At 34.1% G+C, this 16,711-nt stretch overlaps 2 protein-coding genes across 2 annotated transcripts; both read right to left on the reverse strand.

Annotated features, from left to right (window-relative positions):
• Positions 1–1,052: 1,052 nt before the first annotated feature.
• LOC102625473 (protein ENHANCED DISEASE RESISTANCE 2) lies at positions 1,053–9,510 on the reverse strand. The gene is made up of 21 exons (XM_006485637.3): positions 8,996–9,510; positions 8,266–8,340; positions 8,109–8,162; positions 7,957–8,022; positions 7,811–7,872; positions 6,976–7,106; positions 6,857–6,903; positions 6,669–6,769; positions 6,183–6,278; positions 6,048–6,112; positions 5,896–5,967; positions 4,801–4,947; positions 4,369–4,706; positions 3,402–3,465; positions 3,109–3,284; positions 2,655–2,756; positions 2,507–2,557; positions 2,282–2,425; positions 2,062–2,157; positions 1,820–1,921; positions 1,053–1,659 (listed from the first exon to the last, which is right to left on the reverse strand). The coding sequence occupies exons 1-21, from the start codon at positions 9,146–9,148 to the stop codon at positions 1,567–1,569; spliced, it is 2,235 nt and encodes a 744-aa protein (XP_006485700.1). The 5' UTR covers positions 9,149–9,510; the 3' UTR covers positions 1,053–1,566.
• Positions 9,511–11,794: 2,284 nt separating this feature from the next.
• LOC102625752 (dolichyl-diphosphooligosaccharide--protein glycosyltransferase subunit 1B) lies at positions 11,795–16,141 on the reverse strand. The gene is made up of 8 exons (XM_006485638.4): positions 15,925–16,141; positions 15,485–15,529; positions 14,719–15,350; positions 13,968–14,118; positions 13,268–13,447; positions 13,074–13,142; positions 12,898–12,987; positions 11,795–12,143 (listed from the first exon to the last, which is right to left on the reverse strand). The coding sequence occupies exons 1-8, from the start codon at positions 16,042–16,044 to the stop codon at positions 12,021–12,023; spliced, it is 1,410 nt and encodes a 469-aa protein (XP_006485701.1). The 5' UTR covers positions 16,045–16,141; the 3' UTR covers positions 11,795–12,020.
• Positions 16,142–16,711: the final 570 nt, after the last annotated feature.

Genomic DNA, 16,711 nt, shown 5'->3' on the forward strand with positions numbered 1-16,711 from the left:
AAATGTAAAATACATTATACTAATTTTGCCATAAGAGTACAATGGGATGGTTCCATACGCGATCACAATTTATTATAAAAATCTACAAGAGATTCCAATTCATATTAGGGGCAATTTCTTTTGCTTCTCAAGACATGCTGTCACGTAACATGTGCGCTGGATTGGAAAGAAGAGTACAGAAGCCGCATGTGATGGTGCCACGTGGCTCTTAAAAAAAGTTTAATTAGCCAATGATATAGCGATGGGGACAAGGAAAATAAAATATTGATGATAACGTAATGGCGAATTGGCGACCACCCGTTACAGGCGCCGGGAACAGAGACAATGAAAGCGATGCTTACATGTGAGATTTTAGATAGAAAGCGTAGCATTTTTACGTGATTAAAATAATGAACTTGTTTGAAAACAAAACATTTCAAATAATAATAATAATAATAATTTTGAAAAAAAAAATTGAAAATGACGAAATGAGGCCATGTGACACGTGAGTGCCTCAATCACCCGACAACGTGGGGACAACGATGCCAACGAATTGATATTTTGATGGTGTTAAAAGATGATTTTGCCCATGGGTTTCATGGTTTCGAATGCATTTTGTAAGGGTAATTTGGGTAATATTCCTTGTTTTGAATCATTCGGATTCACGAAGAGTGGCATCCCACGCTTGTCTTCTAGACAAATTTAAATGGCTTGAAGCATTGCATCTATCAAATGAAATGAGCTACTGAGCTAGAGTGAGTCATAAGTTTCGAACAAATTTATGGCTCTATTACAATTTTGGCTATTTCTTTGCACATTAATGTTTACTAAATTTTATACCCAATTTGAGGAACTATCTCCTTTTGCTTTCGGAAGAAAAAATAAATTAAAATGAAATGTTATTATCACTCTTTTTTTTTTGTTACTAACATGTTAATTAATTAATTAATTATTATTGCTGAAAGGGTGACTTGTGAAATCGTAGTTGGTGCATAACGACATTTTTTTCATTTCTTGTTTTCATATTAATAAGGACAAAAGTTCTTTAAAAGTTGGATTGAAGAGACAAGAAATTAAAAGAAAACATCTTAGGCTTTATTCTCGGAAAAAAGAAAAGAACGAAAAAACTATCGGGCCTTCATCTTTCACCCAGATTACAGTAGATATGGGCTTTTAGTGCAGGCCCATAATGAACCATATACGCAAGCAATATAGAACTGTGCCATTTTTTTTTTCTTTTTTCTCGTTCTTTTTAAATTAATCAGCAATTTTTGCTTATGTAAATGTAATGCCTAAGTATAAGTGTCATGGTAAAACAGCAAGTTTAATAAACCATTCGTGTCATAAGCTTTTACAACTTTTGCTTTCCACAAAAATATAATTTGAAGCACGAGCCACAGATCAGGAAAAGAGCTGTACAAGCTAATCTCCCTCCCAAAAGAATCTTGATTCTTGATCACACTAATGCTGCTATAGTGCCGTTGTCATTTTAATCAAATGGGAAAGCAAATAGACTAGAGATAAGCAAATTTATTCCTGCAATGGACTCAACACACACAGATTAATATGAAAATTTTTGGGAAATAATCATTTTTTTACCACCACCGATTTGGAAACATCCAGATGATTTAGCCGACATGTTCCCAGAAGGAATTCGGGGAGCTCTTCCTCAGTTTCACCCTGCCAATGAAGTTTCTATGATTATATATACAAGATAGCTTTTAGCTGCAACTTGATGAGAGCTGAACGTCTTCATATCTCATCGATAGAATCTATTGATATGAATTTTTCAATATGCATGGAAAATTTGAGTATGCTAAAACGAAACAAGTGACTTTACCTGTATCAAAAATGCCATTTCTATGACCAAGTTGTTCAGGTACCCTAGTACAAGACTAGCTACCCCTGTTGCTACTGTCGAGGAGCCAACGTCAATTTGAATCTGAAGTTTACAAGTAGTTCAATGGTTAAATATACCACAACATGATTAAAAACATAAGATTCTAGTTAAGTGGTAGAAGCCATAAACTAGCTAGCATTCATTAATCTGACTCTCATTATCACATAATGTTGTTAACCAACCTCCAAATAGTTCCTCCCACGATAGTAATTGACTTCGAGTGCTCGCCCCAGCAAGCAAGCCGTCTTCCCAACACTCTGCTTGACTATCCATGACCCCTTAGAAAGCAAAACACAAGAAATGTAAAATGTGTATGAACCTTGAGTATTGTGTGATACTTGAACTCATCTTATTGTGGTTTATTTTTGCTTCTTTCACTTCTAAATTCAATAAAAAACCAACCTTAGAAATGTATGGTATGAGCTTGAATCTTGAGTTTCTAAAGGCGTCATCTCCATTAACAAATTTGTGCAGCAAGGGATTGTCTTCCAGAGGAGTTTTAATCACGTAATAAAGTGCCAATGTATATTTGGTAGTACCTGGAAACTGATTTTTGATAGTCTGCTGTTAACAATCTGAATCTTGATAACAGGAAAAATGAAGACAAATAAATTGAAACCAACTCACTTGTATGTTAACCACAAAGAAAAATTCCGGTCCACCTCCTGCTGCATATTTCTGAATGAACAAAATCAATAAAATGAGGGTGTTCAAAGAGATGATTATTAACAGTGAACAATTACTGTTATGAGAACTGTGATGTAATAGATCAAACCTGAACTAGACTACAAGGACGGGCAGCAAGATTATCTTCTCGCTTGTTAGATCTTAACCAATCTGCACCAATCATTTGCATCAATGTGCCATCTGCTTTGATCTGAGGAAAAAGATGGTGCAGAACAAAGATGAAATGGTTAAAAAAATAATTTAGAGGACAACAATATTTATAAGCATGCAGCTCCTGGAATGTACATCAAAATTTCTTACATTGATCTTGCTGAAATTATTCATGTTATTTTACAGCTTAGAGTGGGGATGAAGTAACTCATGTTACAAAAAAGGATCTCATTGATGTCAGTGCAAGTATAACAGTCATGGTTGGTTCTTTAAGCCTGAATTAATAATTTCTACGTGAACCAATCTCAATAAGGGAAATTCAAGACTTGATGTCCTTATTTAATATCAAATTCTAATTTTATCTTTAGAAACAGATGAAACTGAAAGAATACCTTCCGGTGGTCTTTCAAATAATTTTCTCCACGTATCAAAAATGTAGAAGGATCAGCTGCAGCCCAGCTGCAAGGTGAAGTAAAACTTGAGTCTGTCTGAAGAGTGGCTCCATAGGACCAAGATTTCTCATCTTCATTAGGCACCTCTTGCAAGTCTGTGCAACCCTTTTTGTGAACTGAGTACATATATAATTTGTAGGTTGTATATTAATCAGCATTGTCTAAAAGTAATATAATGCAAACCATTCACCAATCATCTTGAGAAGATCTTTGGATAAAATAACAGGACTCACCAGCAAGATCATGCAACTTTTTCACGAAACCAGCGGCTGATGCTAATTTGGACTGAGGTGCACTCTGCACAAATCAAATTTCAATACAATGTTAGTGAACAAGAACTTGAATTTTTCTGTCATACGACATTTAAACTTATTAGAAGGACAACAAACTGGTATTCATGTGATTGACAGAAAAAATGCCGTTGAATTGAAATCATTCTTTCCAGTCTTTCATGGCATTTAAGATGGAAGAAGGTATCAAATATTGGCATGAAACAAGATGGACTGCTTGACATTTTTTGAAACACCTAGGTTCTCCCAATCAATAACAATGCACAGGATGAAAAAGCATAAAATGTTCATGCTTGTTTGGTCAAAAATTAAAATAAAATCAAATCGAACATAAGATGCTGGATTGACCAACACAAGCATCTACACAGCTGTGCAAAATCACATTATCTGACAACCAGATTTTCAGGTATGCTTTTGTTAAAGAACCACATATAATCCCCTTTGAAATGGAAATGAAAACCGACTCAGTCTGTCAAGTTTAGCAAGTGTAGGGAGGAAAACCAGTTACCTATAATTGAATTTCAACAGATTCCCGTACCATCATCGAATTTTACTATATAATTCTCACCTAAACCTATACTAACATGCGTTGCACAATGACAGTAAATTTGAGTTATCTCTCATTCAATCCTGTCATTGAGTTCATCTTGTAGCAGACGATATATCGCAGGCAGAAACCAATGACCAAAACGTACTGAAACCAACATGCCATACTCTGAAAAATGTGTAGTACTTCAACATATATAACCAAAAGAGAGAAAGGGAAAAAATATATATAGCCAGAACGACTTTTTGCGGAAGGATAAGAGTTGAGAGCTCTTGCTTAAGGCAAGATATAAAAACCAAGTTTTCTAAATTTAAGTAGCTCCTTCTGGAAAGTAGAGATCAATTGCAGTGACAGGTTAAGTACCAGAGGTTGAAGTTCCGGACTGACTTCTAAAGACCAATCATTTTCCATATGATCAGAATATGCTTCAGGAACATCAAAGAACTCATCAGAGGCATCATTAATGCCCATTAAACTTGCACGCCCAGAAGATGGTTTTTCCTCTGTGAAAGGAGCATCCTTCTCTGTCTTTCTAATTTCTTCTATCTTTTGAATTTCAATCTCAGTATCCTCTTCATTTTTCAGTTGAATGTCTTCGGGCAATTCACTATCTTGAGCGGCTTTAATTTCCCTTGTGGATCCTCTTGATAAAAATTCGGAGGAAGTATTTCCTGCTTTGGCTTGAAACAGCTCCCGTAAGGCTGTAGTTTGCAATAAACAAATATGTTCAGAAGATATGCAAGTTTTAAATATAAAGTTAAAAGATATAACACTTTTAGTTTATAAGAAGCATACCTGCAACTCTCTCAAGCATACGAATGGTTATGGATCTTGCAGATGATGGACGCAGATATAATTTCCAGTACTTCCAATCAACAGCAAGCATGTGTTTTACAATTGATTGTTTTCCCTGGTTCGAAGGAGTTATTACAAATCCTCCACCTGCATGTGTAGAATCTAAATTTAGGATATACTATAACAAATAGGACCAAAAAAAAAAAGGTGAAGAGAAAAGCTGGATAGGCTTAGCAAAAGCATTTGCTTTCACACGCTGACAATAATTATTTGTATAATCCTATTTTGATGGCATATAGAAACTTAATCCAGAAGCTCCAAGAAATCAAAACAGCATATTAAAATCAATTTTATTTCCAAAAAACTATATTTTCATAAAGTCATATTCTAGACCAACTTACAGGAAGGCATCTGAAGGTTACAAATTTAAACTGTTAACTTTTACGTAAAATATTATTTGTATAGCACTTGTGCATGGACAGCAAAAACACAGAACCATTATGCTAAGAAACATAGGTCAACCCAACCACGTAGTCTCTATACACATTTCTAATTAATATTATCTTTATGTATTCAATCATAATATGTTTTTTGACCAGGTTGGTTTTGAAGAGAACATCCCGACCTTAGGTTGGGACTCAACAGGCATAAATGCGAACGTATAAAACTGGTTCCTCCAAATTTCCTTTTGCAGCTCCGCCCTTATCATAACATTTGATCATACCACTAAAATAAGACATTCAGGAGAAAATAGTCTAAATCCATATATATTACAACATTTTTCATCTGCAAAGCTATGCTGAATATGTAAATTAAAGTGGAAAAGTGTTTGTTACGCCAGATACGAACACTTATCACGAAGTTGCCAAACTAAAAGAATATGCTTCACATCCAAATTTCGAGCAGTTTGGAGAAAACAAGGTGATGTAGATAATTAAGAATCGCATGTTATAGATGCTTTAGTGCACATAAGTGTAAAAGAGATGGGGAAGTAGAAACATTTCCTCATATATATCATTAGGTGAATTTGAATCAACCACCACTATTAAGAAGTGAAATAACGAAATAAATTTCCAAACTCATAGCATACGTTACTTTTAAGGCAAGCACGGACATATCCTTTCTGTTTTGGACACTTCTTGTGATTCACAGAATGATATAGAATCACTGTAACAGAGCCCAATAAAGAAGGTTAGAAATTGCTAATAATGGCTGCGAAGCTTCATGATGTATTGAAATTTAAGTACCATATGTGCCATCATCTTCTCTTCTCCAATAGCGACGCACCAGTAAATCCCTCCGCTGCATCCCCCTGCAAAACAATAAGTTAATAAGAGCATATGCTACAAGTAGATGAAATTTAGTGAGGTTCTGAGACTGACCAAGGTAGCCAATCACTGTATAACAGCTTGTGAACAACATCTGAATGACCATCAAGGTGCTCAACCACACAGCCTCGGTAGAAACAGAAGTCCCATCTGCAATAAACTTGGTAGGTTATCCTCTGGCATGAGAACAGTTCATTATCAGACAAAACAATGTGCTGCGAGTTAAAACTGATGCCTAGGAGTCATTTACACTACTCCTGTTTTTGATTGAAAATTGCAAACTAACACTTGAGTGGTGGAAGAGCAGATCTTACATTTAGATATGAATTACTTCAAGCACTCCAAGATTTTCTTATCTATTAATCTATTTGATCTCTCATATTCATCAGTCTTGTACTAGGAGTATGATTGAGAAGACAGAAACTATACAATATTTGTATATTGTTACTACCAAAAAATGTGATTTTTGGCTTCTGCCTAGCTGCACATACTATTAAAACTCCGGTTTAAGGAAGTAACTCAACATTCTGTCAATCTTACTCAGATCTTGAGGAACCAAGTGACATAAGAGTCTGAAAAATGGCCTCAGAAGTTCCATCAACAACACCAACTGCCATTATTGCTGGATGATCATCCCAGTGCTGAGACAAGAAACATTTGCTGTTTTCATTAGGAATTGATAATAAAATATAGCACAAATAATTGATGAGCCAAGAAAAACAACTTACCCTCCCACGGGAATCCCAATCTTTTGCTTCCTTGAAGAGCCGCAGACCTGTATAACATAATTTTCAGCATATGTGCACTTAGCTACTTGGAATGCCGCCAAAGAATTTAAAATTCTTACCATTTTGACAGCCAAAAATTTTCCATGGTGAAGGTGCAATGACATCAGATGCCGTTGCCTCTGAACGGATGGATGAGCCAAGTGTCCAGTCTCCAGAGTATTTGTAATCAGACCTTTTGGAGACATACAACCTAGCAGAATTAATTAAACAGGGAAAAGGTGAAAGAAGTCCAATAAATTCGAAAACATATACAGACAACCCTGTCAAAGTAAGTATAAATTAAATGACTAGTTTGCATCTAAGAAAAGAATGATTTAACCGATTAGTGAGTGCTCCTCAAACAGCATTAAAAAGACCACACAATCAGAAATCAGGTATTACCTTTGATTATTCCGGAAAACAGTTATAGATTACTGGAATGATGGGTAATCTATAAAATCATACAAATGCTAGTGAAGGATACCACTTACTAGGTTCTGATTCAGGTATGCAGGTTCCAACAAGAAGCTGAACATATTATGCAGGAGAGTGTCAAGACTTGAATTTAAAAAAAAATGTTTATTAAGTCCAAATTGGGGCATTCTAATGCTTTGGATGACTAATTTGTTGCATGAAATATAGAATTCCAGAATCCTGAAACAAGCATGTTTTACAATGATGAAATAGTCATTGAGGGCATCATATTAATAATACATTTTGACAGTGAGTGGACATAGCAAGTAGCTGTCACTAAATCTTTCCACTCACCATTGCATGACTAAAAGGTGTATAACAATCTTGTTCCTCATGCATTTAAACACATCTAATATTCTTGGTATTTTTATGAGATGAGAACAGAAAGAATACGAGAGATAACTTTTTATTAAGTTTGATTCTGTGGGGCAGCTGCTATACCTTAAAGATGGCCATCTCCTTTTGGATACAGCCACAAAATTATATGTTGGGCATGGGCACTCCTGAAAATATACTTTAATGTGAGGCTTCTACCATCAGAAAAACCATTGTACTAGAAGTTTGTAAGTGAAGGGTATCGAATGAACCTTTACAGCTGCCTCCTGCAAGGAGCGAATCCATTTTGCTGCCTCTTCTGGACTTCTTGCTCCCAACTATAAAATTAGAATATCAGAGCTCATGGACCAGTGTATCATAACATTTTATGAATAAACAAAATTTGACTTGAAATTCACCACACCTTAAGTTTTTCATTGTGATCTAGACTATTGTAAAGGGTGAAAACAAACAACACCTGTAAAATGTAAACAATTATATGGAAATAAAATGAGAAGAGAAGAAACAAAACATTTGAGTAATCACTACCAAGTAAGATATATGGAATGTGATCGACATACTTTTCTATTAATGCTCTCTCTTCCATTGTCCGTGACCCGAATGCAGGAGTGTATCATAGCGCTTTTAACTGGTTCCTGATAAAAGAAGTGTTTCATAGTCCATATAGCAACAAATTATCATTTTCTTCTACAATACTAGCTGAAGTACAAAATTAGATGGCTAAAAGTAGTAAAGTTTAAAATCTGAGACATTTTTCCATTTGCTCATGGCTGTAATACACTTATCGTTATGACTAGGGAATCTCTTTCTTTGATATCATCCTCCAACAAGCATAACTAACATACGTTGGACAAAACTAATATAAGATGCAAACAATGAAGCCCTTCCTCCCAAGGACTGTAGGACACACCTACAATCTTAGGCTTACAGGACTATGAACCAAACAATTACAAGAAACTGAATTATATGTCAACTGCCAACCAGCTCGCAAATTTTCACAAAAGCAAAACAAAATGAAGAAAAACAAAGTGAAGAACCACAATACATGTCAAAATGCATAAACACAAATACAATCTTCATACATCCCATTTAATAAAAATCAAAGCTCAGAAAACACAAGCCTAGAATTTGACAACACAAAAGAATCATACATGAAACATAAGAATATGAAAAAAAACATAAAAACATAATTAAAATTCTGCAAAACGTAAGCCACATGAACATATTAGACAAACCAAGAACAGAACAAAAGAAAATGTACAAAAAAAATAATAAAAAAATAAAAAATACCTCTTTTTCAGAACTGGGCACCATTTTGTATCCGTTGAGACAATTATCTAGAAGAATAAAGTATCTTTTACGAGAAATTTGCATCCCAATGCGATTAACAAGAATGGCATATAGCCACCCTTCAATTTTACTCTCATTACGTGCAATACCCATTCCACAAAATCAAATCTTTTTTTTATTCTTTCAATGAGTTTTCATCAACAAGGTTCCATAGCAGCTTTTTTTTTTTCTTTTTTTTTTCAAGCTTTCAACACACAAAACAAGAACCAAGATGATGGCTACGTGAACAACACATGCATCTATGAGCTCACATTCTATGAATTGTTTCTGTGTTGTTTAAAATGAAGTACAAATGTATTACGATCCTCTGATCCCACCTAAGGGAATCAGAGAGTCAAAATGTCTTTCTTGATTGTTTTTGAATTTTCCGGGAGCTGCTTTGCTTTATTTGTTTTTTTTTTTTTTTTTTTGTTTTCTTTGGGGTTTTGTTTTCTATTTATTTCCCTCGCCTTTCATAAAATAACTGTCTTTGGTGCATGCATTATATTTGCAATGGCAAACACAGTGTGGCACGTTGAAATTACTAGAATACCCCTCATTGTTGCTGGTCATATTATGATTAGTTTTTGGTTGTTCGTTGAAAAATTTAATGCAAAATATCCCTTTCTCCAATGACATTTCTAAGTTGGATTTTATTTATTTATTTATTTTGCATTTATGGATGCTCATGTTGTGATCTTCAATTTGTGGAAATTGCACTCCTATTATAATGATTTCTAATTTATTTTTCTATCATCTTTTGACTCCCCAGTTACATATATGATAGCCACCATTAATATGCATCCAGTGGTGGTTACAGTCATAATTGTATCAAGCATGCATGTGTTTGAATAATTTGCTCCTTAGCATTAAAGAAATTACTTTGGAATTGATTGATTAAGTTAAATAAATATTATTAATAAATTTGATGGCGAAGGGAGGGGTAATTTGGTAAAACTGTAAAGCAATCACCTTTTATTTTGTCTTCTTCTGATTTTATTATTTTTATTTTTTCTGTGACACCTCATTGAAGAAAGAAATAGTTGGAACTTGGAAGATACGCTGGAGTCTGTTATAAGAAGGGTAATCAGTGATTAAATTTTAATTACAAATAATTAACAATGATTAATAAAATTATGTGATATATATATATTTTTTTAAAAAAATTATTATAAGAGAATTCCCAAAAGGAGATGACTAAAAAGGGTAAAGAATAGGGAGATAATAACTGGCACGAGGGACCGAAAAAAGAGAGATACTGTTTTTTTAGCTTTAAAAGAAAAAAAAAAAGGGTAAGAAATTGGGGAAATCCAAGTGGATGGTCTCAAAATCTTTTTTTTTTTTTGATTCCTTAATCCTTCCGAACATTTGCCTGCCAAAACCCAAAATCCACCTTCTGCTTATTTGGCTTTTTAATTATGCTGTTAAAATTTTTACCAAGTCAAATAGTCCAACCGAAATGTCAAATACTCCAACCAGAATCTCGTTTCTTTTCTGCTTTAAGGGGGCTCCGAAATTTAACCAACCAGGACTAAGTTCAAATAACAATATAATTTTAATAAATAACAAGTATTAAAATTTAAATTCATTAAAATATTTGATTCAATAAATTTGCAACTGTCTCGAAGTATTTTCATTTGTTGAAAACGTTTAAGGATAATCTCGTTATTAATATTATAGCATGAGAAAATTCTCTAAAAAAATGATAATTAATCAAGAGTGCACACCTAAATAATTAGAGCAACAAATCAGTGATAAGTTTTTTGAGATAGTTTAATTTTTTAGAGATAAAAGAGGAATGAAGAATTGGAAGAGAAAAAAGACAACCGTCCAAATATATGAGCTAATAATTAAGCTAAAGGTATAAAGCATTCTTTTAACATGTTAGATTTTTTTATGTTTTTGAAATTTAAGAGGGGTTTTTTTTCGTGTTTCAAATCAAATAATGTACATAAAATTTTTTAAAAACCATGCCCTTGCTTTAGGATCTTAATTCTCACAACCTTAAAATAAAAAAAAAATAAATTAGGTTCTTAGGTGGGAGGTGAAAATTTAGAATACTCGTCGTGTTTACATATATTTTTGTTCGATTCTTATTAATTATAAAAATTCAATGAAAAAAAGAATATACATCAAAAGTGTAAAACCACTCTCTCAAACAGAATATATATATATAAAATTCATTAGATACTTGCATCTTTATGTGAAATGATTGATTGTTTTTAAATTTGAGTAAGTTGCTGGGGGTGTATATAGTAGCTTGTAATATAATTTGCTATTCAGCATGTGTTAAAAACTTAAAACAGGTTTTCTCCTAAACAGTAAATTTAAGATTCGACCCTCAACTTAATAAAGGACACAGCAGCCCTAGGAATTTATCAAGGATCAAGAAATGCATATACTAATGACACATGGCAGTTGTTTTTTTTTTTAAATAATGATTTTGTCCACCTGTTAAGCAGGGTAAATAATTATGTTGGTTGGGATTATAATAGTTGTCAACTTGTATTTTTGACCATGACTTTGAAACAAAATCAAAACTGTCATGATCGATTGTTTTAATGCATTATTACCATGCCTAGGCTGGCATCACATCGATTGCTGAAAAGTCTGCTTTGTGCATGTCCCAATTCTTCATGAAGTTTCCTGCTACTCGAGAGATTCTATAACAGGTTACATTTTCACTGTCTAAATGCTTTCAAATCCCTGCATATTTCTAATCTGGAAGCAACGGTACTGCAGGGGGCCACAAGAGCAGAATGGATAAGCAACAAAATTTTTAAATGCTCACTAATTCCATAAAGAAAATTTTAAAACACTTAATAGCCCCCAGAATGGTTCAAAAAATCCCAGCTTCTGATTTGCTCGGTCTGTTAACAAGGTTGGAGCCACTAACTATTTTGTGCTACAGAGATTTCATTTGTAAATGTATCACAGCTTAATTGCATATGGACGGACGCCTTTCAGATATAAGCCATGACGTTCATCATTTGCGTATGGAGAGATCAACATGTAGATAAGCTACACAAGCCATGAAAAACAAGAAAAATGCAGACGCCAACATCATTGGCTCTGCAAGCATGAAGATAGGCTTGAATGTATAATACACCTGCCAAAAGAAGAAAAAAATAGGGGGTTAATAGTAATCCTGGAACAAAAAAAGCCATCGGAAAGACAGAAATAGGGTATCTTCATTGTTTACAAGGAATAAGGACATTAACTTGCAGATAAAAGCGGTAGGTACAAGTACGGTGGTGCTAATCCACAAGCATAACCAAAAGGGAATTCCTTTTTTTTTTTCTTTTTTTTTTTCCATTTCCTTTGACGAGACCAAAAGGGAAATTCAGTTCAACCAAATACAGTTCATAGTCAACTCAATCAAATTACATCCTTTCTCTTCACTACTTCAAACAAATGACAAAATTGCAAATCTCTTATATGAATAAGAAAACAACACATGTTGAATCGCTAGTGACCACCAATTTGGCAAAACACATGAGAAAATAAAAGTATCAAAGGACCAGATGCTGGCACTCTCAACCACAACCACAATCATGAGATCTTATAATATGTTGTAAATTGCGGAAACATGCACAATGACATTACGGGAAAAAAATGATACGCAAAAACCAGAAACCTAAAACATAATAAAGTACGTGGAGCCTCTAATAATTCTTGTTTACAACCCATTAACTCAACTAAAAAACAGGTTCAATCTTGTCAGCATGCACTGCAAGATACGCTTCCCCAAAAGAGAATATTTAAATCATTCCACTGACACAAAATGTACCAAGGAGGACAGAAACAAAAATAATAAAATCAATACTAAGGAAATGCAATGGCAGAACCGATGAAAAAGTCACCTGGAAAGGAATGTTGTGAACAGGAACTACGTTTTTCTTTTCTAGAACCACCACAGTCCTCCCTACGACATCAAGGTAAGAATACTTGGTCTGCAGAAGTACACATGAGAATAAAGCTCAGATACATAATATACAAATCAAAGTATCCATAAAAAATTGGTATCATGAATAATTACTTCTAGACGTTGCTCTACAGGAAAAGGAACAACAGCAGAAGGGCCTTTTGATCCTTCCGGCAACACAACCTGAAATATAATAGTTCCCACATTAGCAAATTTGCCTTCCAGTGTTTTCCATTTTAGACAAAAAGATGGAAGCAATGATTTAGAGCAATTGGAGACTAACAATAGGACCACAATATTAAACTTACTTTGATGGTCAACTTGTCAACAACTGTCTCAACAAGAGGGCATCCAAAGGTGAAGTTGAGGTAACGCCTGCCATCAGATGACTCAAAAAGGAAGTCTTCCAATGGAAGCCCATATCCAATGACAAAAGTGGCTCTCCAACCTCCAAATAAAGGATAGCGTGGTTCAATCTCAAGTTCTGACTGCAAAGGCCAGCATCCGGTCAACATATGGAGAGATAGAATTAGCATCTAGACGGCAAAAAGACTGAGATATCTTTCAAAACAATTTTATCAAGTGATCCTTGTCCATGATTAACATAAGGCCAAAGGTTATAAGGATGAAAAATACACATTCAGGAAACTTAAGAAAATCTTTCTGCAGTTCTCGATTTTATGAAAAAAAATTGTTCTGCTGAAAGAAAATGCACCATACCAGATGCACAAAGGCTACACGAAATTGACTGACACCATTTGCCAGTTAGAGAGCATACATCACTGAAGAATTAGGTAGGACACATAATACTACTAATCTTTTCATGGTCAGGTATGTTACCAATTAAGATTATGATTACCATCTTCACACGAATAAACTTAATAGTTTGAGCATATAACTCATCAAAAAATAGCATAAACTCTGGAGTCCTAACACCTAACAGAAACAATACAAGCAAACTTCTCTAAAACAAAATAATCTCCTTCATAGAAGGCAAACAGTACTTACTATCTTCCAAGAATCTGCACGTAAATGCGATGTTGAGATGTTTCCTATTTCGTCTCGGTAGTACACAGAGTGAACTCGAGGGGGTAGCCTTGCCAAGAGGTGTTTGAAGGAGGATACACCACTAAAAGTCGGCTTGGATTGATAATCAACCCTGCCAAAAGAAAACTTCACAAGATGAATATTAAAATGAACTTTAAAAAAGAAAGAATTATAGTTACGGTGCCATAAAATTTAAAGATGAATGACACCAAGTGGTCTTTTGGTTTATAACTGAAGAACATTAATTTAAAAGAATGTGAATTCACAACATGGGAGCATAAAATCATATTAATAGAAGAATTTGCACATTCGTTCCGAAATTGTTGCATGTTGCTAGAAATCTCTTCATGTGGTTTGGTGTCCATGTTATCACGTTTTATCAGCATTCTGATTCAACAACTCTCCAAGGAAACTTTTATGTGTTATTTAAACTTGTCATCGCATCAATGTTCTGAAAGATACTACATTTATTTGCAAAGCTTTAGGATAATACATATCATGTATTACATTTTGTTCAAACTTGTTTCTTCCTGTAACCATACTAAGCACAAGGATATTCTCTTAATTCATATTACACATTGAGGACCAAGCTCATTAAAACAGAGAGACGATACAGATTCAAATTAGAAAGAAGGGATATAATCTTTTCAAACATTTTAATGGTAATAACAAAAAGCATCATAGATGATCAGCAGTCAGCAGCAAACTCTACCTTGAAAAAATGCCTTTGTGTCGAGCACCAGCATGAGCCAACTTGTACTGCTCTGTAATCTGAAGGTTGCCCCAGTGAGATATTTCCACTTCACGAACAAGCTCCTCAACAACAGAAAATGGGTTATTATTCTCAAAATGAACAAGAAGTGGAGAATACGAATATGGAGGTCGATCCTCATATGGTCCGTACTTCAGTTCATTACCTGCCCGGTCGGTGGGTTCAACTCTAGTGAATGATTCCACCTTATTACTTGGTATCTTAATAAAAGTTGTCTGTTGCTTAATATGATACGGTGACAGTATTAAAGCACTATCACGATAATATACTAACTGAGATTCTGATTGGCTTATTTCCACAGGGAAAGGTTCTAGAGAATGAGTAAGTATATAAAGAATTTCTAGTGTTGCAGTTTCACCCGTGTTCAATGGATTAGCCAACACAATAGTGTAGTAATTAGTTTCATTTGGTGCATCAGGTAGCTGTGTTGGTTTTACAGCAAGTGACACATACGTTTTCTTCTTCTTTTTTCCCGTAGCTGCTAAAGCTTCGAGAAATGCTAGATGATCGACTTGGGTTGGTGGGAAAGCAAGAAGGATTTCTGAAGCACTAGTTTTCCCAGTATTCTCAACCTGGACAAGAACCATAAACCCGATATACACGTCAATCTATATATTATAACCACAAGAGCCTATAAACATGTCTTATCAACTAAATTGCTAAACACCAACATTTCAGTATCTTTCCAGCAACTGAAAGGAATTACCTTCAGAGTCAAGAACACCTTAACAATATGCGTACTCAAGTCAATCTGCACCAATTTATCAAAGCAAGAATAACAACAATCAGAACGATCGATCACATGAGTCAAAATTATGAAATAGATGATGGTTAGATTATTAGATTAATGTACTTTCAATAAATGAGATTGCTATCTTAACCTGCAAATTGCATTAACCTAATGCAACCTTATCCATTTTCGTTGTCCATTTGGAAAAAAAAAAAAAAATTCATCCTACAATACTTTTATTAGTGACAAAAATAAGATTTTGCGATAAGATTACAAAGTTAAATAAAATAAATAACTTATTTTTATCATCTATCCAACAATCAAACATGAACCCAGTCGGAAAAATGACTAAAATTATAAATCTATTATTTCGGAAAATGAAAATTGGGAAAGTAAAAATGATTAATCAAACTTACTCGACGCTCGGCATTATTGATTCGGATCTGGTGAGAGGAAGCTCCGGAGATAAATAAGAAAATGGGTATTACTATTATCGTGAGAGAGATTATTATTCGTGGTCTTAACAAAGCTTCCATTGCTTTTGTTGATTTTGCTAATTTTTCCTTCTTCTTCTTCTTCTCCCACGCAGTTGACGAGCAACTGTGAATGACTCTGGCTGTGTATGCACGACCAGGGGGAGTGCGAGCAAGTCAGTCTCAGTCAAGCTGGCTTGCTGGCCCGATCTGTTTGGGCCTTTGGGCTGAGAATTTTAAATACACTCCAATATGTACCCAAGTTACGTCCGTTTCTTGTTTTTCTAAATCATTTTCTGATTCCAATAATTCCGCATTATATTATCAATTGACTAGAAATTTAGGGCGCGTATAATATTATTTTTCAAATGATATTTTCTTGTTCTTTTTTTTTTAAAGTAATTTTTATTGGATATTTTTAAACATAAATTATGTGGGTCTTATTATATTTTTAATTCTATCAACAATAACATATTGTATTAGTTTATACAATATCATTTATATAAAAGTGTTTGTGACCGTATTACTCTCATATATAATTGCACCCTGCAATGTAAAATGAAAATCGAAGAACACAATAAATTGATTTTTTGTTTTTTCTTTAAAAGAGAAAATGAAGAAATGAATACAGGCCAAAATAATGCTTGGCAAAATTTTTTTTAATCTTTTTTCTTTCCTTTATAAATTTAAACGAAAGATGGTGGTTGAACGTGTTGGTAGAATGGTACAA

The sequence above is a fragment of the Citrus sinensis genome, chromosome 4 (genome assembly GCF_022201045.2).
Source record: "Citrus sinensis cultivar Valencia sweet orange chromosome 4, DVS_A1.0, whole genome shotgun sequence".
In the NCBI taxonomy this organism is placed as follows: Eukaryota; Viridiplantae; Streptophyta; class Magnoliopsida; order Sapindales; family Rutaceae; genus Citrus; species Citrus sinensis.

Bases quoted from the DNA above. Each gene is read 5' to 3' on its own strand.
- LOC102625473 (XM_006485637.3), bottom strand. From the start codon at position 9,148: ATGGGTATTGCACGTAATGAGAGTAAAATTGAAGGGTGGCTATATGCC. The intron at 8,163-8,265 runs GTATGTCGATCA...TACATTTTACAG, and splicing joins GAGAGAGCATTAATAGAAAA to GTGTTGTTTGTTTTCACCCT. The intron at 2,158-2,281 runs GTTGGTTTTTTA...TTGCTTTCTAAG, and splicing joins TCATACCATACATTTCTAAG to GGGTCATGGATAGTCAAGCA.
- LOC102625752 (XM_006485638.4), bottom strand. From the start codon at position 16,044: ATGGAAGCTTTGTTAAGACCACGAATAATAATCTCTCTCACGATAATA. The intron at 12,988-13,073 runs GTAATTATTCAT...GTACTTCTGCAG, and splicing joins CTGTAGAGCAACGTCTAGAA to ACCAAGTATTCTTACCTTGA. The intron at 12,144-12,897 runs GTGACTTTTTCA...TTCTTTTGGCAG, and splicing joins TTCACAACATTCCTTTCCAG to GTGTATTATACATTCAAGCC.